Source organism: Plutella xylostella, chromosome 7 (assembly GCF_932276165.1).
Source record: "Plutella xylostella chromosome 7, ilPluXylo3.1, whole genome shotgun sequence".
Lineage (NCBI taxonomy): Eukaryota > Metazoa > Arthropoda > Insecta > Lepidoptera > Plutellidae > Plutella > Plutella xylostella.
Window position 1 is genome coordinate 6,738,816 of NC_063987.1, and position 27,457 is coordinate 6,766,272.

General features: G+C 39.2%; 4 protein-coding genes across 6 annotated transcripts; 2 read left to right on the forward strand and 2 right to left on the reverse strand.

Moving 5' to 3' along the window:
- The first annotated feature begins 162 nt into the window (after positions 1-162).
- On the forward strand, positions 163-16,288 carry LOC105393176 (E3 ubiquitin-protein ligase arkadia-A). Of its 2 annotated transcripts, XM_048622219.1 has the most exons (13): positions 163-259; positions 401-561; positions 642-2,146; positions 2,489-2,602; positions 3,062-3,213; positions 5,717-5,832; positions 6,393-6,475; positions 6,897-6,998; positions 7,781-7,839; positions 8,357-8,444; positions 8,932-9,122; positions 9,560-9,690; positions 15,961-16,288. In XM_048622219.1, exons 2-12 carry the CDS (start codon positions 438-440, stop codon positions 9,681-9,683), a joined length of 2,658 nt encoding a protein of 885 aa, XP_048478176.1. In that variant the 5' UTR covers positions 163-259; positions 401-437; the 3' UTR covers positions 9,684-9,690; positions 15,961-16,288. The 2 variants fall into 2 exon arrangements, with proteins under 2 accessions (XP_048478176.1, XP_048478177.1); XM_048622220.1 differs by lacking the exon at positions 15,961-16,288 and adding an exon at positions 9,765-10,109 and having other exon boundaries at positions 168-561; positions 9,560-9,641.
- Positions 16,289-17,570: 1,282 nt separating this feature from the next.
- Positions 17,571-20,482, reverse strand: LOC105397409 (mitochondrial pyruvate carrier 2). Of its 2 annotated transcripts, none has more exons than XM_011569428.3 (3): positions 20,225-20,482; positions 20,102-20,142; positions 17,571-17,828 (listed from the first exon to the last, which is right to left on the reverse strand). In XM_011569428.3, the coding sequence occupies exons 1-3, from the start codon at positions 20,307-20,309 to the stop codon at positions 17,607-17,609; spliced, it is 348 nt and encodes a 115-aa protein (XP_011567730.1). In that variant the 5' UTR covers positions 20,310-20,482; the 3' UTR covers positions 17,571-17,606. The 2 variants fall into 2 exon arrangements, with proteins under 2 accessions (XP_011567730.1, XP_011567729.1); XM_011569427.3 differs by lacking the exon at positions 17,571-17,828 and adding an exon at positions 19,143-19,547 and having other exon boundaries at positions 20,225-20,468.
- Positions 20,483-20,781: 299 nt separating this feature from the next.
- On the forward strand, positions 20,782-23,652 carry LOC105397410. The gene has a single exon (XM_011569430.3). The coding sequence runs from the start codon at positions 20,929-20,931 to the stop codon at positions 22,645-22,647; it is 1,719 nt and encodes a 572-aa protein (XP_011567732.3). The 5' UTR covers positions 20,782-20,928; the 3' UTR covers positions 22,648-23,652.
- Positions 23,653-25,834, reverse strand: LOC105393145 (para-nitrobenzyl esterase). The gene is made up of 3 exons (XM_011564878.3): positions 25,588-25,834; positions 24,278-25,500; positions 23,653-24,082 (listed from the first exon to the last, which is right to left on the reverse strand). Exons 1-3 carry the CDS (start codon positions 25,771-25,773, stop codon positions 23,884-23,886), a joined length of 1,608 nt encoding a protein of 535 aa, XP_011563180.3. The 5' UTR covers positions 25,774-25,834; the 3' UTR covers positions 23,653-23,883.
- Between the last annotated feature and the right edge of the window lie 1,623 nt (positions 25,835-27,457).

Here is a 27,457-nt window from a genome sequence, read left to right on the forward strand (position 1 = left end):
TTAGGAGAAACTTTTATTTATAAGTCTTGTAAATCATGAAATTAATGGTGGTGATAGTGATTAAATTTCTTAGGAACTTGAACTGTGTCTTTAAAATAAAGAAACTCCAAATTAGGATTAATGCGTAATTATTTTTAAAAGTGGCAATATAATCTTTCAGATAAAATCACAGATTATCTAAACTAAAATGTCGTAGTTTTCCTGAATTTTACTGTTTGTTTTCTAAAAATTGCAAAGAAAGAATAATTTTGTCTCAAAAGTAACAAAATTAACTGGTTATGATTAAGAAAAGAAAACCATGTTTAATGCAAAGACTATTGTGTTTTAAATACGGACTGATAGTGTGTGAAGTTTTGTGTACAATGAATTTGTATCCGGAATCAACTATGTCATATTTTAGTGTTTAATTTTGTGCAATATGTTGATTTTATCTTACAATGACTGAGAGAGGGTTCGACAGTGAACAATCAACTACTTCCTGGGATATCCCTGGGCCCTCTTCCCTCGCAGCCATCCTTGATACGGCGTTCTCGTCTACTGTTGATAACCAGTCTGGAAATGGTATGAAACTAAATTTTTCTCGTTACATTTCTTTAAAAATAACATTTTGTGTTTAAACGTCGTATATTTATTAATTGCAGAGGAAATGGAATGCGACGCCCTTTTTGCAGAGAGTGATGATGATGTAGAAGTGCTGCCATCATCGGAAACTTCTCGCGGCGTGAACCACTGCAACATCAATGTGTCCACTGGCTACGTGCGAGCTTCACAGCCCTACGAAGTGTCTGTAGAGCCGCTGTCCCACCCCGTGTCGTCACGGACACCTGTTCCAGAGGAGTATCAGCCGTTGCCCGACAGCTCTAGTGTGTCAAACTATATCGGAGACAACATACACCCAGGAAGAGTGCCAGAACATGCCCACATTCGCTACCAACCTAAAGTGAACAACTACTACCCTCCATACTCACGGTTCAATCCCGCATTCCATCCAACCCGTGAGTATGTAGTGACACCATATCAAACCAATAATGTCATTGTTTTGAATGAAGACAGAAATTACAGGCCTCAGCCATTGTATGAGTACAACATGCCAAACCCTGTACTAAGAAATGATAGATCACATGTGCCACTAAGATATAATCAGTTACATCCAAATTATAATCACGCACACAACTCCCGAGGGCCTCCTTTGCCTGATAGTGAAAATCAACCAATTAATTTGGAGAGGCCCAGCAGAAGACTTAACATATCACCTAGAAGGAGGCAGTCCAAAGAAACTGAGGGTAGCAGTTACCCTATAGAAGTCAGTTCAGAAGAGGAGGACAATATGGCTGCACCAAGAAAACGTCAATGTGATAATGGGGCCGGGGCAGCCCCACAAATTAAGATAGAGCCACACCAAGAGAATCAACCAGCTAATGGAAACTGCAGCTACTCCACTGCACCAGTCAAGGTGGATATAAAGAGAGAACCGCATGATCACTCGGAACAGTCAACTCGAGCTGCTGGTGATGCTGAGGCAAGCAGAAACTTGGTGCCAACAAATAGCAATGGCCCATCACAAGCAACCATACAGCAAGGCAGTTCAAACAGTCATCAGGCTCCTGTCCGTATAAAGCAGGAAAACACTACAGTCAACCATGATCACATCCGCACACATCGCTGCATATACAATCATGTTCACAGTTACATCCCGAACTATTCAACTAGTCACTGTGACCGTGCACCCCACCATCACCACTACCACAGATTAAATGCAGTTCCTCGGAATACTCAGAACCCTGGACCTCCTGACGGTTTAAACATAGTTTCACGTATCAAGCAAGAACCTGGGACTTCTGAGACAAGTCATCAAGCTAGCACAGCTGTGCAGCCTAGTACAGCAATGCCAGTATCATCTATTAAAGTTGAGCCAAACGTAACTCAAGTCAAAACAGAACCAGGGTCAACCGGTCTTGATTTGGTAACTACTAGAGCTCCAGAAGTGAGTGGAAATGTAGTTGTGAAGCAGGAAGTAGATGCTACAGGAATGGGTGGTGATATTGACGCTGCAGGGGACAGGAGGCCGCCTGCGTCTCCGCAGCCAGGACCTAGTGCTCAAGCCAGCACATCTGATGCCAATGCTTCAAGCAGTAGTGGTACACAGGTTAGTGCACATATTTCATTTAGATTTTGTTCAAGTAAAAAAGTAGTAGTCCTTTTTCAAGGGCTTTGAAAAGTTGCTTGCTTGCATATATATATTATTTTAACCTATAGACAAATGCAAATATTTTACAATTTTAAACCCAATATGAAACTGTTATTGACCCTTGATTTAATAATAAAATATCACCATTTATCCATTTCACCATTTATCAATTATCTATCAATCAAAGAATCCAATAATAATTAATGTTCTAGAGCTGAAACCTCCATTTCCTTTCCATAACCACAAGCACTTACATTCATTCAACTTACTATCATTCATTCGTTCACTTCACTCGTTCAGGAGCGGCGCGAGACCGGCGGGCACGCGCTGACCGCGCCTGACCTGCAGTTGGACTGGGTCTCCGACTCCAGCGATGATGACGTGCAAGTGCTGCCCAACCCTGTGAGCCCCATTGTAAGTATCATTTCTCTGACAATGATTCAGAGATAAAATTTCTATGAAATTTTGTCATCCTGGAAAAAGTACACTGGAAATGATGTAGGCTCTTGATCTAAATGGAGACGTTCTGTAGTATATAGTATACATATAGTAGTATATATTTTTATGTATATACTTGCACCACAACTACCTCACAATCATATAGACTCACTCACTTCCATCCAAAGGTTGTCTGGTAGAGATTGCTATAAGCAATAAGGCCGCCTCTTTGTACTGTTTTATTTTTAAGTTTTCGTTTTCGTTTTGTTCTTTTACAGTCACAGGTAATGTTACCTTAAGTGTCCTTATTCTTAGCCATATTTTATAAAAATCGGCTGAGCCGTTCAAAAGTTACGCGACTTTTAGTGTTGAATGACTGGGGTTCTAACGTTATTCCTCCTAGAATTTCTAAACCCTCTCCTTCCACCGTTCCAGCGCGAAGTGATAGACCTGACGTCATCGTCAAAGACGTGCGGGTCGCCGTCGCCGCTGCCGTCCCCGCCCCCCGCGCACCGCCCCGCGCTCGACTCCCCCGCGCCACCCCCCGCGCTGCCTCAGCCGCCGCCGCAGGCCGTCACTAGGAACAGGTCAGTAAGGCTCTCTGTCCACCAGTGCGAAACGAGCGGAGCGGAGAAATTGACCAATGAGATTGCATAAAAACTCCGCGCATGCAATTAGCGCTCCGCTCATTGGATGATTTTTGCCTCGCGCACTGCTCCGCTACCCCGCTCCGCATTGGTGGACAGGCACCCTAACGGGTAATTTGTGACTTGTGTGATGTGTTGACGAGAGAGAGGAAAATGCTTTTAAGCAGTTTAGTGGTTAAAATAAGTCGTGTGAATAGTGTTGCTACAGCTACAGTATTTTACACGTTTGTTGAGCGTATGTTTTCTCTCTCTGAATTTGAATTAACCCCATATCGGTTGGTTATATTGATGGTTCGTAGAAGCTGCCGCAGCCGCCGCCGCAGGCTGTCACTAGGAACAGGTCAGTAACTAGAGACGATATAACATTGAGTTGCGGCGGGACATCGTAAAAATCTGCACATGTTTTGACTGTTCCAGATTTTTGTCAATTTTATTTATCTCTTCTAGACTCCAGTTGTTAATTGGTAATATGGGTGAAATTGATAGATAGTAAAGTCATGCTCAAAAAACCAATGTTATACCCAACAACCACTCTTTACAAAGAAGCTGAACTTTTGTCCATAAGACAGTTGTTTATTTTAAAGGTGATTTTGCGACAGCACAGGCATGTGCCTATCAACACTAACGCACTAAAGAGCAGGCGGTGCAAATACCGTATTTGTCAGCTAGTGTCCTGTAGGACGGCACTGGCTGGACGCCAGTTCTACATTCTTGGGCCAAGGCTGTACAATTTAATTAGTAAAACTGTTGAAATTGTACACCTGTCACAATTTAATTGTAAAATTACTGTATCAGCCTTTTTGCATAAGCTTAGTTATGATGAAACTGAAAACTACCTAAAAATTGTAACCTAGCGTCAGTAAATAAACATATAAATGTGTATGTAACTAAGTGTTAAGTATCTCGGTGTAACATACTATCAATTTCACAATAGTATAATATCATTGTTATCGTAGAGCCCGATTCTGTGTTTATGGTATAGTATATAGATTAGTTAAGTGTAGTATATATATACAATATATCTAAAATAGAATAGTATAAGTTGTTATTTTGCTCATGTTAACGGCATCAATTTAACTCTTACTTAATTTTTAATTTAATTTGTTGTTTGTGTTGCACGCATGTAAATGTACATTTACTTTGCAATAGTTACCCATAAGCTACAATTACAAACTACATCCGTTATCACACCTACATAGTTACAATATTAAAATTCATAACGTGGGGAGGCGCTTCCTCCTGAGATACAGTTTAATACTAGTTCAGGAGGTTGCAACCTTTTCTCAAGATATACCTAGTACACTTTAAATGTAACTAATATAATGCTGTGCCTAAGAATAAGTTTGTACTGAAATTTTTCTGCAAATAAATGTTTTTTTTTTTTTTTTTTTTTTTTTTTTTTTAGTATAAGTCGACCGTCAAGGTACGTCCCGATTAGGCTATTAATCGAGTGTTTTATTCAGTTCGCCTCCTGTTTACAATTAATATGTTAAAAATCTCGATATGCAGAAAAAAATATGTTCCCTTCTTAAAATCCACCTTAACATACCGTTACAGACGTTCTACTGTATATTCTTGGATAAGATGATTGCAATATTGGTCGTTGATTACCATCCCTTTTCCCATTGAGTTTTTTTTCTGTTTCCCAACTTTTGGACAGTTAAATAACATTTTGATTTTATCCTCCTCATTTAAGCCATACTTTCCCTCAGTCCTATTAATTTGAAACACTCTGTATACGGAGGTGAACTGGCGACTGTCATTGAAAGCCTAATCAGGTGGTGCCTTGCAGACTGTCGGACCGTAGCCACCGCCTGGCCACCGCCGCCGCCGCCGCCGCTGCGGCCATCAACAATGCTATACACCATGGGTGAGTTCGCAGTGTCTTGAGAGCGGATGCTAGCGAGGCGGCAGTATAATGGTATAGTTTATTTGCTAGGAGAAGCGGGTCCGCTTAGAGATCCAAGAAGAATGTGTCAAAACCGCCCGACGACGCAACGCCCGTTCAGTTGAAAAATACCTAACAACAGATGAGATCCTTCAGTCTTTATCTCGGTTAATACCGAAATGGAATTCTTCTTTGTTAATATCGTTTGTTCTTGTTACCAATAAACTTGCTTCTATTCAGGCAACTGAGACTACGAAGCCTTTTATGGTCCTTCGAGCCGGACTTCTACATATAATTATTGCACCACACGGTTGCACCTCGGATCCTCACATATCCTTCATCCATAAATGTAATACCTACACAATGGTAGCTATTTTGAAGGCACAAATTCTAATTTTAACGCTGTCAAACTATAAATTTTGCTAGCAAAAAGTGACATTTACGTTTTTACTCGTAGAGTCGAATTTTAGGTTTTGACAGCTCTAATATTATAATTTTTGCCTTCAGAATCAACAGCAATCTACACATATAATAACACCACCAATTCGCCCCCAGATTCCGTCCCAACTGCGCTTCCTCCTGCCGCGGCTGCTGCTGCTCGCACGCGGCGCACGCGGCGCACGGCCACCACGGCGCGCACGCCCGCCACGCTCATCACGCGCATCATCACGGTGAGTGTGGGACGCCCCTCGGCTTGCTGGACCTTAGATAGGTAGCCGGTGGTGGCTAATGGCAACAGAAGGGCTAGCACGCGGCGCACGGCCACCACGGCGCGCACGCCCGCCACGCGCACCACCATCACGGTGAGTGGCCGGCTGGGTCCAAGAGGTTAGATAGGTAGCCCGTGGTGGCTGCATGAAGAAGGTGTAAGACAGAATTTTGTAGCACTTCTTCAAAGAAAGGAAGGCTTAGGTCTAGTAGTGGAAGAAAGTGGAAGGCTATGGGATGATCAAGATGAACCTAAGTTTTTACGATACACTCTGTAAATAAGGCATGATCCCTATGAAGGTTTGACTGACAGATCCTTAGACCTGATAAATAATGTTGATATTCCATTGAAAACAAAAAAAATACAAATTAAATGTATGGATTTAACAGCTGCCATAGCAGTCATGCTGTATTGTACAAAGTGTAAGAACGATTTTAGAGTTATTTAAAAAAGTTAAGACGCTGCGTCAGGATCCTTCCACAATTTATACTTACCTTATAACTATACTTTTGTGTGTTTCAGCGGAGGCGCGGCGGCGCGACCCGGTGATAGCGCCTCCCTACCTCGTGCACGAGAGACTGTGGCAGCGGCAACATCACATGCTGGTCAGTTGTGTTGTAATTTATTATTTACCCTGGTTTTACCGTGAGAATTCCGGGACATCTATCGTGGCGAGGCAATTTTCCGCATTTAGCCTTTAAGGTGGACCATCATGCGTATTCCGGACCATATAGCTTCTTGTTAAATCACTATCTATTTTTAAAAAATCGCAATAATATCTGTTGTGTGCGTACATAATACATAGATGACCTATTTCACGTTCACGCAACGACAGCTACTTTTGTTCGAGCCTCTCTACCCGAAAGTAAACCGATATGAAACATGCTGATTATACACTATACTTACACTTTATACAATCAGATTATCAGAGATTTCTGATTTCATTTTCGGGCTTACATATATCACGCTGCATAAATTAATTTTTGCAACACCCTGTATAAATTTCACTTTTATTTATATTTGCAGGAAGCCCAGCGACGCAGCATGATGGCTTCACCAGGCTACGGAGTAGTATATGTGGCTCCCCCTTCGGGCTTCCCGCCGCCGCACGCCGCGCCCTTCATACCGGTCAGTAGTTATTCAGAATCAGGATTTAGCGTCAATTCACACATACCACAACCACACCACGTCGCAGCGACATAATGTGGTGTGGGCGTACGTGTGAATTGTGTGGCAGCGGCTTTTTGCAGTTGCGTTGTGGCAGCGACAAAATGTCGATGTGGTTGCGTTGTCGCTGTCATTGCGATGTGGTAACCACGTCGTCGTGTGCAGTTAATACGGAGAACAGGTTGCCGCGGTGCAGCCGCCGCGTGGCGGCGTTGCCGTTGCGATGTGGTTGCAATGTGGTTGTATTACAGGTGGTCGATAACAACGGCAAAATGTGGCACGTGTGAATTGGATTATTCATTTTCAATACAAAATATACGCTCGACCACACGGCGTGGTTGTGGCTGTGGTGTGGTTGTGGTACGTCTGAATTGACCCTTAATCACGCACGCGGGATTACCCCGCACGCGTGACAGTGACACCCGCAAGTGTTGCTTTCATACATGTACAACTATTTAGGATGTTTTTAACATCGGAATACGTGCGTGGAATACGCACGCGGGACTCGGGAAAATTGTGAAATCCACACGCTGTTAAAAAGCCCTTAACCCTTTGGCTGTGCTTTACAGACACGTGGCCAGATGGGTTAAAAGTTTCCTCGTAAAAATCGAATCCTCGTTTATTTATTCCAAAAGTAGTAGATAGGAATAAAAACCGACTTTATACTGAGCTACTTTTTTGGAACACTATGTCCAAATACTATTGATGTGTTCCTAATGTTTTATGTTTGCTTTCATTTTCAGTTCCCGGATGAGATCGAGCAAGCGCTGGCACAGGAGCTCACCACCGATCCACCGATAGAGTAAGTAGCCATTGTTTTGACCAAAATTTTCTATTCGTAATACGTGGTTGTCCATTTTATAATTGGAAAGGCTACGTTCGAGATCCTCATCCTACTAATATTATTAAAAACCTGAAAGTTTGTTACTTTTTCAAAGGCAAAGAGCTGAACTAATTTGTATGAATTTGGCACCCTGGATTATAATACATAGGCAACTATTTATCCCGGAATCCCTACGAAAAAATCTCAAGCGAAGCTCGCGCGACAAGCTACGTTGTTATGGTTGTTCCTCCGTAAATTACATCAGTGCAGCGATTATAAGATTTTCGAACCTCCATTTACCTTGCGTATCGTCAACTGTCACTCTCAAAATGTAAGGCAGATTTGTTAGTTCCAAAAGCAACTACGTTGGCCCTAATCTTTTTCCATATATTTGTGTAGTATCGAAAATAGTATCGAATTGCGGTTAGCCCGTGATAGGCCCTCAGAACCTGTCCTCATGACTCCAAATGATGATAAACCATTTTGTATGTTTCAGCGACGGCCACAGCGTGCACCACCACCTACACCACTACCTGCAGATGCACACGCCGCACCTGCACATCTCCATACAGCCCTCCGTCATGGTGAGCGTTTTGTACCGTATGTTATTGTGCTCAATGGTACATACCTATCATCATCATCATCATCATCACGACCCATTACGTCCCCACTGCTGAGGCACGGGTCTCCTTCCAATGAAGTACATACCTAATGTAGGTTAAAATAGCAGGGGCAGTGCCTGTGGTAAGTTGGTCACTCATTCGGGTAACGCATCTAGAGAGTCCAGATGAGTTCTTAGGATTTTTGTACAATATTGGCGATGAAATAAGGTATATATTATGGTAAAGTAAAACATCGTAACGAATCTGTATCTTTGTCCCAGCAACCTAAATCGGACCAGCCTTGTTGGAATAGGTCAAGGGTCAGGAAGGGGTTTAAGACCTTTGACGCCTAAGCACTAAGGTTTCATTCATCTGAACCGCTCACAAAGAATAATCATAAATAGATGCAGTGACTGTACCACAATATTATATCAACACTAAAATACATATTTTCCTTTTCAATTTCCAGCCAACATCAACAGCGTTCGCCGCGGCGCATTTCCGCCAAATGGCGCGCGCGGCGGAAGCGGCGCGGCATCGCGGTGCCTCGCGAGCCACCATAGAACGGAACACGTACAGACACGCGTATAGTGCTAGTGCTGCGAGAGACGAGAAGTGCACTATATGCCTGTCTCTGTTTGAAAGAGATAGCGACTGTCGGTAAGTGAGATAGTGGTATAAATGAGGCGATGAGCGCCAAAGTGGCCTGTCTTTTGCAGACACAATATATTTTAGTTGTAGCAAGATCCAGTCAGTTAATTATTCGTTATACAGAGTTATTAGTGGGCATAACAGCTTTTAAAAAATTACGCTCATGTATTGTTTTTCTGGCATATCTCAAGACCTCATCATCATCAATCCGTAATCCTCCACTACTGGACATGTCTCTCAAGGAGCGCCACACTCTTAGGCCTTCTTCATACTCTCTCTACCAGCTCCATGCTAAATTATAAACCATCTTTTACCCGTTGCAAAGTTAGCACTAGACTGTAAACGCCTTACCACAGATATTTAGCGCTGTCAAACGCATAATAAATCTATCAAATTACGTTTTAAACAGCTATTAAACAATGTTTAACCATCCCGTTTGTCCTCAGCCGGCTGCCGTGCATGCACCTGTTCCACATGGAGTGTGTGGACCAGTGGCTCAGCACCAACAAGCACTGCCCCATCTGCCGGGTCGACATTGAGACGCATCTCAGCAAGGACGCCGCCTTCTAGACCCTATGTGAGTGTGAATAAGGGCGGTTTCTGTGTGTGGACCAGTGGCTCAGCACCAACAAGCACTGCCCCATCTGCCGGGTCGACATCGAGACGCATCTCAGCAAGGACGCCGCCTTCTAGACCCTATGTGAGTGTGAATAAGGGCGGTTTCTGTGTGTGGACCAGTGGCTCAGCACCAACAAGCACTGCCCCATCTGCCGGGTCGACATCGAGACGCATCTCAGCAAGGACGCCGCCTTCTAGACCCTATGTGAGTGTGAATAAGGGCGGTTTCTGTGTGTGGACCAGTGGCTCAGCACCAACAAGCACTGCCCCATCTGCCGGGTCGACATCGAGACGCATCTCAGCAAGGACGCCGCCTTCTAGACCCTATGTGAGTGTGAATAAGGGCGGTTTCTGTGTGTGGACCAGTGGCTCAGCACCAACAAACACTGCCCCATCTGCCGGGTCGACATCGAGACGCATCTCAGCAAGGACGCCGCCTTCTAGACCCTATGTGAGTGTGAATAAGGGCGGTTTCTATGTGTGGACCAGTGGCTCAGCACCAACAAGCACTGCCCCATCTGCCGGGTCGACATCGAGACGCATCTCAGCAAGGACGCCGCCTTCTAGACCCTATGTGAGTGTGAATAAGGGCGGTTTCTGTGTGTGGACCAGTGGCTCAGCACCAACAAGCACTGCCCCATCTGCCGGGTCGACATCGAGACGCATCTCAGCAAGGACGCCGCCTTCTAGACCCTATGTGAGTGTGAATAAGGGCGGTTTCTGTGTGTGGACCAGTGGCTCAGCACCAACAAGCACTGCCCCATCTGCCGGGTCGACATCGAGACGCATCTCAGCAAGGACGCCGCCTTCTAGACCCTATGTGAGTGTGAATAAGGGTGATGCCTCATTGTTGATGATGGCGTTTTAGATACCAGATAGATTGAATAACAGAGGTTTTTCATAAATCTCGTAGATCCAAGAGGCATCTACAACCGTTTTAGACACTATTTAAGGGCCCGTACAGGGTGACGTGCCGCGCCAATTTTGGGTTTTCAATGCTCTTCACACAGCACACGCAGTGACACGCACACATGTAAGTTTGCACAGTGGGTCGATAAACTTTTACTCGCCAACTTTATTGACAATTATGTTCAAGTACATTTTGGGTGATTTTAGGGTAAGTAAGTATAATTCTTACTTTCACTGGTAGGCACCAGGAAAGAGTAGAAATTAATAGGGGTGCCACTTTACTCTATACTCGGAACCCGATTAGCTTTCTCAAACAAATGTGGTATTTACTTGTAGAAAGGTAACTACAAGTATTAAAGTGTAGATAATAAGTTTCGGGCATCCTCCAGCCAACTGAACCCCGACGACAAAGCAAAGTAAATACATAGTGTCGCAAAAGGGCTATACTAAGCCAAAAGGGGATGACTCAAGGGGTCATTCTGAACAACTTTTGTTCTACGAGATTTGCAAATTCGCGAAAAAAAATATTCGTTTTCCATGGTAAAAAGTCACATGTCCAACAAAGTTTCTATGAAAAAGGTTTTTTTTTGTTAATTTCCAAAACTCGTAGAGCAAAAGTTCAGAATGACCCCCTGCCTTACTCCTTTTTACCCGACTGCCGAAGGAGGAGGGTAATGTTTTTTGATTGTATGTATGTATATATGTATGTTTGTCTGTTTCTTTGTTCCCTCCTGTAGCCTAAACGGCTTGATAGATTTTGATGTATGAGGTATTGTTAGAAGCGTATTGATGGCGCGATGGCTATAGGCTATGTGACGTTCCATTAAAATGTACATAGCGCCCTCTTGAGGACATAACGTGATGATCAAAAAAATAATAATTCAACTTTGCCGTGTAAGGTATCAAATGAAAGGACTTGATTTTCACATTACAAAAATATGCATATTGAAGGTATTTAAATAACAACACCAAAATTATTGAAATAAAAAATGATCATGAACTACCTACCGACGTAAAATTTCATAAAATAAAAACAACTAAAAAGTTACAAATAAAAAAATACAATTATAAAAAACTAAAAACCTGACTTGACGACCGAATGGCGTAGGACGACCGAATGGCGTAGTGGTTAGTGACCTGACTACTGAGCCGATGGTCCCGGGTTCGATTCCCGGCTGGGGCAGATATTTGTTTAAAGACAGATATTTGTACTCGGGTCTTGGGTGTTGATATTTATATTTAGTATCTATCTATCTATGTATTTGTGTAGATATATCAGTTGTCCGACACCCATAACACAGGTTCTGCCTAGCTTGGGGTCGGATGGCCGTGTGTGAGATGTCCCCACATATTTATTATTATTATTATTTATTATTGACTGTACGCTAAAAACATGAAAACGAGTCCCAATGTTAATGGAAAGTATCGCAGGCGGGGACCAACTTGACCGCCACTCAAGGCCGTTTTCTAAGTAACATTCAGCTAAATGGTGAACCCTCTGCTGGTATAATTTGTTTATATACCGCTTTTTCAATACCTGTAAGTACATTTTTTGGCAGCATAATATTTTTACTTAATTTTAGGGTTTCGAACGTCAAAAGAAAAAACCGGCCAAGTGCGAGTCGGGCTCGCGCACAAAGGGTTCCGTAGCAGCAAATATTAACCAAAATTACAGTTAAATCAACCTATCTCAAAAACTATAAGAGATACTTTGATCAAACCAAAAATCGTTGAAAGAGTTAATTAGCATGCATCACCTCTATTTTTTTTAGAATTTTATACCCCGTAGTTATAAAAATAGAGGGGGGGGGACATACTTTTTACGACTTTGAGAGCTGATATCTCAAAAACCGTTCACTTTAAGAAAAATGTTTTTTAGAAAACTTTAAATATCATTTTAAAAGACCTTTCCATTGATACCCCACACGGGTATGTACATCGAAAAAAAAAATTTCATCCCTCAGTTACATGTATGGGGGGCCCCACCCCCAATTCTTTTTTTTACTATTTAGTGTCATATTTTTGTAGCGGTTCATACATAACGTGACCATACGTCCCGCTTTGGGCGGGACAGTCCCGCTTTCAAGCTGTGCGTCCCGCTGTCCCCCGCGAGGGCAAAAATGTCCCGCTTTCAGATTTACAGACCAAACAATAATTTAAATTACCTACATTTTGTAACTTCATCCCATATTTCCTTTCTTTCTTTTAATCACTTGAGACACAACTATTTATCTTCTTATCACTTACTCACATAGACTATAGGGAGTAATATGAGTCCGAGTTCCACCGAGACTTCGCGAGTAACTTCGTTCAGTGACGAGCATTAACTCGCTCTTGCTCTATCGTGTATATAAATTTATCTCTTTCACCTACCGATTCCTAACAAAGAAGAAATGCGTGGGAGTCATGTTTTCCAAAAAAGTAATTTGTATCAACTTTCATGAATGTGAAAATAAGATAAGATGCACAGATAAGAACTTTAAATAAAACTACTCAAATTACACTCACGGGCAATGAAAAGGTTCCACTGAGAAAAGCACCAAATTACTCCTAAACTGAAAAGGCTAGCCTAAGACGCCTTCTGCAACATTGAAGTACATTTAACAGAGCATTAGGATATTACCTACTTAAAACAGTAATAATATGTTCAAATTTTAAATTAAATGTTTGAAAAAATTGGGGTCGTTTGGTGTCGGCATTTTGTGAGTGGAACTTTTTCATTGCCCGTGAGCGTATTAAAAAAATCAAAGTACTTATGATGTTTAAGAATTTTGTACCGTCTGGTATGAGAAATAAATATATGTCGAAAAACAAAACGGAGCGAAGCAAAAAAAAAATTGTTAACTAAGTTACATTCGGAGATTTGTGTTTTCAGAATATTAAAACTTCAGGATTCGTTATTTAAACAATTCGATATAATAAAAATCGTACATTTAAAACATCGAAATTATAACATTTGAAAAATTTACTTTGGTCATTTCAATAAATCTGTTGTTTGAAATTTCGTTAATCAACTATTCGTAATTTTCGTTATTCGAAAACTTAAAATTTACTAGAACTATGAAATTCATATTTTAAAAATCGTTATTTTCATATTCGTAAAAAAGTTATTTGGATTTATGTAGTGTACCCGTCTGGTATATTTATAAAAACATACTTAATAAGTAAGTACTTAGGTATCCTAAATATACCAACTTTACAAGATTATTAGATAAATATTAAAAAAATGGTCATTCACCATTCATGCATCTCTTTCAAATTTCACTATTTCATCGTAGGGATTGAACTTTCAATTGATGCACTGAGCAAACTGAGCGAAAAGATAAGAAAGAAAGATAATATAAAATCTTTGAGGGATATGAAATTCCGCAGGTGTCCCGCTTTGGCAAAAAAAATAAATGGTCACGTTATTCATACAACACATATTCCCATCAAATTTCATCACTGTAGTACTTATAGTTTCCGAGTAAATCGGCTGTGACAGACGGACAGACGGACAGACGGACAGACGGACATGACGAAACTATAAGGGTTCCGTTTTTGCCATTTTGGCTACGGAACCCTAAAAAAGCAACCGTTATAGGATCTCTTTGTTGTCCGTCTGTCTGACTGATTGTCTGTCACCGCCCTTTTTCTCAGAAACGGGTAAAGATATCAAGCTTATATTTCGCATAGATGGGGAGAACCCCAAAAAAAATATTATGGTACTCCCTGTCCCACACAAGTAAATTGGGGCTTATATTTTTTCCAGTTATTTTGATGTGTATCCTTTTTTTTTCTTTGTTGTTTTGTATAAGTATGTGTTTCTTTTCTTTAAATCTGTATTTTTTTGTTGTTGCTGTCTATGTGTCGAAAAAATGTATCTTTATCTTCAAATCACGCCATCTATCGTTTGTTTTTTTTGTGGCTACTGTCTATAGAAGAAATTCCGTCATTGATAATTTTACGTTACGAATAAAATATTTTTATTTATTTTATTTTTATTTTTACATTTTCGTGGAGAATCAACAGCATTTTGTTAATAAATAATTATTACTTATGAACACATAACAACTTGATGCCATTAACAGAATGAACTTAGTAAACCCAGTAAACCTAACACATCCAGAGGAAAAACAAAATCTCTTTCTCTCTCTCTGAAAAACATACATAATAGCCCAAACTCGATGCTTTTAGCTATTAACATCTTTGAAATAAAATTGAGCCACCACCGTGTTACTGCCCTCATCAGATCCTCACGAGACCATACCTCAACCAGCACCAAGAGACTGTATTTTTGATCCCTAACCTAATGTTCGTGCGTATTGTCATCACTTAGATCCATTCGCTATATTCCTGCTCCTCATCAGACCTTTACGAGACTGTAATATCACGAGAATATTGCACACTATCTAATTTAATTTAATGTATTGAATATACTGGAAGAATTATGCTTCCTCAATTTCAAATCAAATTATGTTGGTGTCATAAAAGTTGAAAAAGTGCAATGACAACCAATGTGCAGTGATTTTGTATCTGTACACGATAAGATCGCGAGCTGTCAGTGCTGCCTAAACCGACGTGACCCTTCTTTGGAGGCCAGCGGCCAACTGAGTCAAACGTCACTTGTGTTTATGATTTTATAACACAGAAAGCCGCCATAGATATTTGTATGAAGATTTGAGGGAAAAAAATTGCTCAAGTTTGGGATTAATTTACACAAAATAAGTGTGTGTTTATTAAAAATCAAGGTATTTAGCGCCTAGTCCAAGCCTTTAACTTTATAATATGATAAAAATCATATGAAAATTCTTTATAATTACGACACAGTTGTTACAATACGGGAGTGTGATTGACTGGTTTTTCTTGATATTCTGAAATTAATTTACAGTTATCCATAATCATTTACTTAAATTCGAATGATTCAGCACCTAGCTAGACTCTTCAACTACCTGTGTGATTTTTTTCAAGGCTGTAGAGCATCATTTACTACATAATTCTATGACAATGCCAACCCTCGATTCCCTATTGCAGACCCTTAAGTGGGAATGGTCCTTTTCCACCAGAGATTTGCTATGCTATGACTGCTACGTTGCATTGATGGGGAAGCGTTATATCATATTCATTGGCCATTGGTGTGAGTTTTCATAATTTGTTCAAACGGAAATGTTTGCTATTTTATCAGTAGTTTCATCATGAAACTTAGAAATTGACTTCAAGAGGTATTTTCTGTGAGGATGAAAGATCCTAAGCCCACTAGTTTGACCATTTCCCACCATTCTGGTAATATATTACTAAGTTGTTATAGGTATTTAATTATAATCTGTTTTTTTTGTTTCAGATACCTTGCACTCTACTTTCACCTGCCATCCTACTTTGTACATATTTCATATATCCTACGACCAATGTTGTAAGTTTTTAAAAAATATAATCATTATACCTACTATAACAATATTAATAATTATAAGTCAAGGAGTGACTAATGTTGGTGTTAATAAAATGTTGTGAAAAATCGAAGAACAGTGTAGCTTATAAAGTTATTCTTATTATAAATGAATTCACTTATTTCATTTGTTGTTATAATTTATATTAAAAAAAAAAGAATACTTACTTACAATGTAAAAAATATTATGATATTCTTAACTATTAAAGTTTTTTTTATATACTTATATGGTTTTGTTTTGAAATTCTATCCGAAGGAATGAGTAACTTTAGAAAAATAGCAGAGAATTCACGTGTCTTATAGTTATAATTAATAGTTTTGAATTGGGGTTCATTTAATGTACTGTAATTAATGTAGGATAAATTAATAAATACAGAATATATCATAATTAAACATTTTAATAAATCAGATTATATAATATGGCAAGTTTGCTTATGATTAAAAAACTTTGGTAAATAAATGAACTTATCTTAAGAATATTGTAGACCAACATAATATATTATGTTTGACTATAAATCATTTGGCACAGAATTTAAAACAAAAAAAACATACTTATTATAGCAACACTAAAAATATAAGATACAGATTGGATGCAATACCTTTCATGGCTGTAACCTACTAAAGATAAAGTTATGATTATAATACGTACAGTAAATACCTACGATTCAAGTAGGTACTCAATATAAAGGTAGACGGGTATTACAGACATAGTATATGACAACTCGTTCTTTTATCAATCTTATCTATCAACAAGTTTTGATTTACAGATTCAGATAAGTTGTATATACTTAGTTAAATCACTACAAATTGTATTACAACAGATAAATTCGAATAGCCTCTGACTCAATGGAAGATTTGCTTATCGTTATATTGGATTATATACTGCATAAATACCGGTAGAGTTACTAACATAAAAGGAGACTTTATTGGCGACTCGACTTCCATTCAGGGTTAGGTACTTTTGCGTTTCGAAAAAGCGATATAGAAATTTTCCGCGATTTAACTATCGCTTCGGAATAAGTCACAAGTCGTTGAGTTGCCCTGGCCCTGGGTAAGCATCGAATAAAATATTATAGATTTATCTAAACAGTAGGTGGTTGATGTTTATGATTAATACGTAGAATACTCGTTTTATTTTCCATGGTTCATGCAGGTACATCTTTCGTAGAACGGCGGTAAAAATTGTATTAGCAGATCTGCTGTAGGCTTATTATAATTATTTTAAGGCAGTCGCGTAAGGAAGGATACATTAAATTATAATCAGGGCCGGATTCAGGGAGGCGGGGGCCTCCAAAAAAGAGGCGCCCCCACAATAGAGACTTCGAAAAACTTAATAGAAGACGTTTTTGGTAGCTATGTTTAATCCCGTGAAAACTAGACAAAATAGAAAATATGACCGGGATAACTAAACGTTAAAGCTAAGCTTAAACTGTGTCTATAACGTAATCGGTTTCTTTTAAAAAAAGGTTTCTATTACACGAATCTGTTGTTACTATCCTTTAGCTATCCCCTAACAACTGCCTTAAAACCTCACCATTTCCACATTAATGCTTCATAGCATTCTGGAAACGGTACGCCCTGAAGCATTGATACGCGTTCGCGGCACCCAACATAAAGTTGCACAGCGACAGTGAATAGTTGATGGGCCGGATGACCAGACAGTATCGGGTCCAGATCAGCCCAGTCGCGGCTAGAGTGGCCGACTGAGTGGTGGAGACCTTGTCTAGAGGCCGCCTGTAGTCGTCCAGTGAGGCCGCCACTAGTGCCTGGAATATTTATGGAAGTGTGAATAGAAGAAGGAATAGTGTTTCTAAGCAGGCTGCTGGCTATTTGCTCTATTAAGCTATTTTTTTTAAAACATAGTAGGTAATCCGAAATGCTGCGATAGGAAACCCATATGTGAGTTATTTATAGATCTGGTATTGTGGGTAGAAGGTAGGTACTTACATGTCTTATTTAAACTAAGGCATAACTTTTATTGAAATTTAATTGAAGAATATAATTATAAACATGCGCGCATGCACCAAATGATGTGAGAATTCCAAATAATAAATTATTTTAGATTTGGAAATGCAATAAGTAAATGATAAACAAGATTTAGAACATGCGAGTTAAATTGTATCTAATCCTATGTATTTCTATTTATTGGTTAACGATTGAAATGGATAACGTTTCATGTGCATGCGATTTTCAACCATGAACACAAGACAAGGCGATTGATTTCACAACGTGATATCATACTTTCACACATCACAAGTAACAACGTTTGTTAGGGTAAACATGGAAGGACAGAAAACAATAGACAACACAAGATACTATCTAACACAGACTAGGCTATCTACTTCTAAGAAAAGGCTACATGCCTAGAGATACAATAGTATTGAACTTACCATAATCTTATCAGCTCCGAAGATGTATCTTAATAGCACCTACCTATTTACCGTTTAATATATGAATGTCCCCTACACCTAAATAGATTTTTCCGCAGGTGGATAAAAAAACGTCAGTGTAAATAGAATATTTTAAAAAGTATATAATATTCAACGACAGAAAAACACATTACAAAAATATACTTAAATAAATAATGTAGGTATACAAAGTAACAAAACATTAGCCAGCTAGGACTGAATTTTTTTATAACGGCTTTTAGGAATTTAATTAATTTACATACAGAACAACATAAGTAAGAATACAAAATACAGGTTTTTTACTAAATATTTTTGTGCAGTTTATAACAAGATGTAGAATTCCAGGCTGGCCAACGTAATAACAAATTAACTGAAAACATTTCACGACAACTATCACAGATGTGTAACAATGTTAATTAACATACAACAAGATCTAAATGGTAAAGTGGCAACTGTCGCTTAAACATTATTAATGATGCTCACAATGATTTCATATTATGTATCCTCATGGTCATCACAACTTACTTTATACTCATAAGATGTATGTAGGTTAATGTTTCCAAACCTTATGATAAAGTATCGTCAAATGGTCAACTTTCCTAAATTGTCTACTATTCTAACACATTCTATAGGATACAACAGTTGAAATCATTTACCTGTATTTTCATTAAGTGGAGTAAATCCTTTCTATAACCCTTGATAAGTAGAATTAGAAGTCTTTAATTTATAATTGAATTTATACTACCTATTATAAAATAATAAATAAATAACTTTAATGCTACTCAATACCCCTGCTAAACTAGTTTCAAGATTTAAACCCCATTTGACTAAAAATCTATTTCTTCATTTTCCTTCCTGTTTTTTGAGTGCTTGCTGGTAGTTGTAGGCCCTTCCTAACTGGTATATACTTGTGATTGCTACAAAGACATTGACGGCAAATAGACTATAGTTTTTCGGGATGATGACAAGTGAATACCGGGACCAGATGAGCCCAGTGGCCGCTAGTGATGCCGACTGTGGCACGGACAGTTTCTCAACGGGCCGATTCAAATCACCCAGACCAGCCAACACCAAAGCCTGAAATGTGGAGATGATCACAATCAAGATGGATACCTCAACCATACTGAGCAGAGATTAGGATTTTATAAGTAAGTAACTAGTAGATGTAACCTTATCTGAGAGTTAATAGGACAGGATAAGATTAATGAGTTAAACATCTGCTCAGTTGGCTTAAGGATTTAATATTGGATGACATGTACATGCAAAAGGCATTTTTTGCCTTAATTTAATAATGCTTAGAAATCATATAAATGAAAATGGCAAATATAATAATTGTGGCATGTACATGTTTATAATGTTAATAGTGAGGTAATATATGATATTATTAGTTTTGTAGATTTCCTGATTTACATTCACATGAATATTGTGATTTATGTGGGGATGTGGAATGAGGTTGGACATGGCCAACTAAAGAGTACCTATGTAATTGTAGTATGTAACAATATTTTTGTTTCCAACAGTAGCTAACGCTAGATTGTGAATCGATCTTTTGCAGTTCCTACTGTCCTTATACAAGGTCTTGAGTTATGAATAGATCTTTGCCTTGAACAATGTCACGTAAATACACTTACCCATTTGAATGCAGGTGCCCAGAAAAAGACAGTTTTCGGACCTGAAAATCATAGAATTTTTACATTAAATCTAGGACTCTATGTAGAGTCATCATCAAGGAAATCTCGAAGGTTATGACTTACCAGCTTCGTGTTCCCAAAGTGGTCTAAGTTTTGCGGGCACAGCCCTGTCCCCAACCGCTACTAATGCACGGTAAACTCTGGACATTTTCGCTCTATTTCAAGATACAACAAGAAAAGGTAAGGGCAGGGGCCTACTACAGATCTACAGTGATAATTAGTTAGGACAGGGAAACTACGTTCTGGGCAATAAACCAATTTACATGATAAGTAATTCCGTAGCAGTCGAGTCGTACAATCTACAACGACCTTGAATTGACATGACATTTGACTTGACATCTCTGCCAGCTGATAAGAAGTACGTTCATGTAGGCCAATGTAGGCACTATTTTATAGAAACTTCCCAGTTCGGAGTTGTTTTTTTCAGCTGTAGAAAATATAAATCAAGGGCTCACTGCGTTAGGCAGTGAAAAGTTTGTGATCTCCCCTCAAAATCTCGACGACAAAATAAAAAATATGAATTCCCGTTAGGCGTTCCATCCTCAGAATAATAATTTGACACCTATGAAAGATGCTCTCACTCAACATGGTTCGTTTTTTTTTTACAACTTATAATCAAAATGGTGGCGTTTTGTGTCAAACGATAAAACAATATTTTAGTTTTAATTTCGTTGTTTATTTTAGTTAGATTTGGTTTCGTTTCGTGTTTTACCTATTTGTGTGTGCTTTATTTCACCCATGCTTCGTGTGTTCTGGTTAATTTGAATATGGGTACAAGCACAATGGGCAGCGATTTGCATTCCGATAAGCAGGACAAACTGTTGAAGTTGCAAGCTAGGAAGAAGGAATTGGAGCAGATCCTATCGGTGAAGAATGAAGAGCTTTACAAGCTGTGCGTGCAGGAGGTGCAGCTGACGGGAGTGATGCCGCCCGAGGCGCCGCTGAGCCCGGAGGTGCCTCATCGCGAGCGGCTTGGCTCGGTGCGGAGCGCGGACCGCGGCGGCGGCGAGGGCGACGACGTGCGGGACGGCTCCGACACCGCCTCGCGCCGGCTGCGGCTCAACACCGACCGCCTCCACGACTCCGACCAAAACCTACGCAAAAACTACGCACACAGACTCTCCACGCCATCCATCTCTGGCATATCCACAAAGAGCTCACATTCAAGGCATATGCGACGGCCAGAGACCAGTTGCTCCAACTTCTTCCCGTCCCCGCCTCAGGACAGGTCGACGGACACCTTTTCGATTCACACGTCACACACTTACCCTGCCCTGGCTGGCCGTCATGATCCTTCCCCGGAAACATCACATGGTGAACCTCAACAGAATGTGGTTTACCGGCATCACACTATGACCACTGACTACATGAACAAAATGTACTATAATAATGGCCCTGAAGCTCACTCTGTTTCAAGATTAAGAGAAACTCATTTTAGTTCAAGTCATCCCGACATTGCTACCCACTATACTCATGGTAGTGTTGCACCACACCCGGCTCCGCAACAGAATGGTGCCCGGAATACTCCACTGCTGTACCAGTATGCCTCTCAACTGAAAGCTCAGAGTCAGCACCTAGCGCTCCATCATCAAATGCAAGCCCCACCAAAAAGGAGACCTGAGGGGGTCAGAAGAAATACTCTACAAAGAACTCAAACATATCATCTTACTTCACATAGTGATTATAATCAGCATTTAGACAATATAACAGACAATTACAATAGATATCAACAGCCACTCTACCAACATAGATCACAGCCAGACATTCAAGAACAACCTTCAGATCATGTTCATGTCCCTACAGAGAGAACAGCCACTGTACCTAACACACTGCCATTACGAGAACGTAACAGTGTTCGCAATCCCATGCACATGCAACAGCTACAAGTATCCACAGATGACTATGGACGAGACGACAGACGAGCCTACCCAGATGCCATGAGTCCTGTTAGCCAAATGTCTGGTTACTCTCAGAGCAATTTTGATTCTGTCAGTTTGAACTCCAAATTCTCGCCAATATCACAATCAGACTTGAGACCTAAAGAAAAGCAGTGGTATGAAACCTCCCTAGATTCCCCAACAAAGTCTGAGGCACCATTATTGAAGAAGAGTTCTAGTTTGAAGCGTACATCAAGTATAGGTAACTCCCAGCCTTACGAGATAATGATGTCAACTGGACGCAACTCAGCTTTGCAGAGTCCAAACCAAGTGCCACGAAGCCCCCCTGTGGTGTCACCAACCTCTGTGTCCATGGACCTGCCTATGTCCAAGAATTTAACAGTCATCGAACAGGGTAAATGTATACCTTATAGAGAAGAAACTAAGCCATTTGAAATGTCTGATTTCTACAAATATTCTACTAAATTTAAGCAAGCCCAGAAGGTTGCCACTACAAACCCAGTTCCAAATGTTGGGTCAGGATATAATAAACTGCCGATGCAGCTGCCCCAGTATGCACAAGACCCATGGCATGGTCAGAGCCATTAATTATAGCTATTCCAGATTTGAAATAGCAGAAAATATTGTACCTAGCGCTTAGTTTTATCCAACTATCACCAGTTTTATAATTCGCTTATAATTTATATAATTTAATGCTTTATGGTGAAATTAGTTTTAATTTGAATTGATGTATGTTTAGTTTTAATTGGTTTTATATATTTTATGTGAGATCTCTTTTTCATTGTACAAAACTTGGTATGATCATCTATATGTTTCGTGAGGTTATGAGTTGTCCATTAAAAATGTTTTATTAATGCAAGACTTAATATTCAAATTAATCATTCTAATTAATACAATTATTACTGTGATAACATGTGCGAAAGTTGTTGATCAATGAATTTAAAATGAAGCGTCATAGATGTTGCTTACCATTATAATTATTATAGTGATTAAACATAAAATACAAATTAAATACATTTATAGAGTATTCAACTTATTGTACCTAATTTTGTTCTGTCCATAAAATGTTTGTTAGTATTTTCGTTTTACTAGTTAAGCCGATGTAGACCCACCGCTGTAAATGAATTCTAACAAAAAATATTATATTTTAACTGAAATCTTTTTAACTAATAGCGACTCTCTTTTCTATTACCATAGATAACTACTTACTCATTAGTTTATTACTATAACTCAAATTACTTTTGTAATACACTTCCGAAAAATCTTATTTAGGTACCAACTTGTACCTAGGTTCTTTTTATAACATGACTGATGTATCGATTTAACAATATTGCCTATTATCTACACTTGCCTAAGATTACTTACTGCCTTTCTTTTTATTAATCAAAACGCTAAACTTGTCAATCGGTACTTTAATTATTTAGATTAGAATTGTTATGATTGTAGATTGTAGCAATTAAATTGCCTTATGTGCTGCAAGGACTAATAAAATGATGACAAAATATTTTTATACAATGATTTATTGTAAGTATAAATAATTATAGTGCTCAGTGCACAGTTTTAATGTATAAATAAATGAGTAAATATTTCCAATTTTGTTGTATTTATTTTATTTCATTCTTTATTGCACAATTTACAAAGTAATCATTTAAGTATCAATTTTATGTGTAAGAACTGCCCATATATAAATTAGGTACCTATAATATGTAGATTCTTTACCTAGGTAAGTACCTACCTGCTACATATTATGAATAGGTATTAGGACTTATATATTTCAGGGAATATGACCTATAATTCAAATCATAGGAAAACTGTAGGTAATCTCTATTCTAGATGGCACTCTCTAGAAAATTTATGGTACGGCTTAAAGTTACTGTAAAAGAGGTCCCAGAAGGCCACACTCTCCTGCCTGAAGCGATGCTCTATGGTGAGGTCCAGGTCGATCTTCAGATAGGGCCGAGAGGACCCTGAGACTGGCTCCCAGGTCAGAGGAACCAGGTCTGTCTTCGACGGAGTTGGGTTTCTGGGGAATACAATGATAATCGGTATGGTGAGGAAAGAAGGGATAGTAAAGTATACAGGGAGGAATAATAATAAAGTCGTTTAGAAAAAATACGTACGTAATACGTAATAATACGTAAGTACCTATCTGCTATTTTTCTAGGAAACTACCCTATTATAGCAGGCAAGTATAAAAACCATGATAGATGGAACTTACCCGTATTTAATGAAATTAGCCCACAACTGAGTGAGTCGGTCCGAGATCAGTTTTTCATCGTCATTGAAATTCTCGTAGCCATTAGCATACGCGTACTTCAGTTCAGCAGTATGCTTGGCGTGGTTGAGTTCTGCTTTGTCGTTCTCACTCACATAATTAAACACGTAACTGTATATTGGACCAGCCCCTTCTTTTAACAATTTAGCTACGGCTATTTCTGTTGGGTAGATAAACAGATAGTCCGACAATAATGTATCTAGGAGCACTCCTGTCTTCTCACTTACATCTTCATCGCCGAAGTAGAAATGCTTAATAGCTTCAGTCGCTCTGTTCAAAGTAACACTATCAAAGTCGAAGGCTAAACTGAGGTAGAAGTCAACAAACGAAGGATCTCTCTCTGTAAGGTCACACCATTCGCAAGTAGTAACTCCGATAAGGATCTCCATGTTTTTAATCTTGCTAGACGGTTCGGCAGAAAAGGGGTTATCTTCGAGGAAATTTTCGACCCCGCTAAAAGACCTTTCTTTGCAAGGTGTGAGAAGCAGGTCTAAGTCATTCACAGCAGCGATCACCAAGTCTGTTGAGGACTTAGATAAGAACTCGAGAGCTTGCTCAGTGTCGTTTGCATTGAGTCCCAGATATCTAGCCACTTTCACAGCTGCCTCTGGATCGCCCACAGTGTGCAAAGCAGGAGTTTGTGGCAATCCACTCTCTACTATAGCTCTGTTGAATAACTTTTCTTTCTTCGCGTAAACCTGGTACAATACAGACGCCGCTCCAGCGCTTTCTCCTGCGATCGTCACATTGTAAGGGTTTCCCCCGAAATGAACAATGTTCTGTCTCACCCATTTAAGAGCTGAGTATTGATCTTTGAGGCCCTGGTTACCTGGCACATTAGGGACATCTAAACAGAAAAATCCATACGGACCAACTCGGTAATTGATAGTCACTACAACTATTCCCTGTTCTACAAGCTTCTGGCCGTTGACAACATCATTTGCGGAGTCGCCGTTCACGTAAGATCCTCCGTGAATGTAGAACAGCACGGGTAGAGGATTCTTCACACTGGCTTTAGATGGCACGAAGACGTTCAGAGTCAGACAGTCCAAGGATCCACTGATAACTCGGTCTTTACCAACTTCTTTGTCACTTATTTGAGGACATTTAATTCCAGCACGATTGGCGTTGAACACACCATCAAAGTCGGGGGCGGGTAGAGAAGCCTGAAATCAATATGATTATTATGATCATTATGAAGTTACATAACTAGTTAGGTAAGAACGAGGAAGATTCAATACATGAATACTCACCCCAAACGGGTTAGCTGTATCCACTTGAGCGTAAGGAATTCCGAGAAACGATGAATCACCGCTTATAGACTTTTCTCCCCTCACTAACCCTTGATTGATCAGTACCAACGGGTCTACCCTCACCTGGATACTCCCTACATAATTAACTGTTAGGATTATACTTAATACTAACTTAAAAAACGTCATTATAAATACACCTACGCAACTTGCCACCCAAGAGTGTTAAGATGAATTTTGGTTGATTCAGTTTTAAGATTCGGTTATCGCTTCTTCAATCGCTATCTTACGATAGTATTAATATTGGTGTATTGTTGGAAATAATCATAAGTACGTACCTATGTATCTATCTATTCTTAAAACTTTACCCGTGAAGTACTTACCTATATTGATAAAAAACATCGTACAATGTAAGAAAAATACTGACAACTGCGAGATTATACTTACTGGAAAAAATAGTAATTAGGTACCTATGACTTACTTAAGCAAAATACGATTAGAATTTGGGTAAACAAAACTTATAGGTACGCCGAAGCCACCCGTTTATAATTAACTATGTTGGTGTGATAATGTTAAAAAGAGGAAGACCTCAGATATTTTTTAGAATTAAAATATACCATGCTAGGTAGCAGATTACATTACGCTGCTATACCATGAAAAGACTGACCTCAAATTTTGAAATCCCTCTGTCGATGTTAATACAAACGGATGCATGTGTGCTTTCATGCACCTCACCTCTCATGCCAATATCTATAGTGTTTGCACCATATAAGTACAGTCACCAAAAGAGGTAAGTGGTATCCAATATCCATCCCAACTCTTAAACTTTCATATCTAAATCTATTGGGTTTAGATTACAGCTTTAGTAATGCTAATGTTTCGAGTAGGTAGTTAGGTACCTACTTAACTACCTAAATACTTTTCTATTTATTTATTTTTCACCTGTACCTCTGTCACAATAATATATCTATAGGTAAAGGTCGTAAATCTAACCCTAAAATTATCTGATTGTTTTAGACAAAACCTAACACTAACAGTAACATGATTTTTATAATATTTTTTTTACAAAGGCATCGTATCGTAAACCGGTCAGGTCCGGTCAGATACACAGATACCCACAACACAGACACGTTTAACTTCTAACACTGCCCTTTTTACGTCGGCGTTTAAAAACTGTGAATGGATACTTTATCTCTTTTGTAGGTTATACGTACAAATGACAACAAAGCTCAGTCACGGCTGAGGGCACGTTGATGGACCGGCCGGCAGTCGGGACTGACAGACAGAAACAACATTTGTTTCAGAGGCTAAAACTACACACATATTTGTAGCCGGGTATCGTCATAGAACAACGCTGACTCCGGTCGGCATCGTAGATATTTGAGTCGAGAAAAATCAAAGTTTTGTAAAAAAATATAATTCTGAATCATTGTAACGTCTTATTATCTGTTTTATCTAATTATAGATAGGAAGGTAAGTTCTATATATATATGTATATATATATATAGAATGCTCTCACTATTCTTTCAGACCTCTTTATATATATATATATATAAAGAGGTCTGAAAGAATAGTGAGATAATAGATAATATAGCACTAGGTACTAGAAGAACTTACCTTCCTATCTATAATTAGATAAACTTATATATATATATATATATATATATATATATATATATATATAGAATGCTAGATAAGCTTTCATACACCCTCTATCTACCTACATTAAAATCTCATGAATAAAGCTTATCTTCCTAAAGTGCAAAACAGTTAGGCTTCCCTTCCACAACATCACACTCATATTTGCACACATCACTAGCACACGTCCAAACAACAATCCATTGCAACTAGGGAATACAATCCCGGCCTTTAT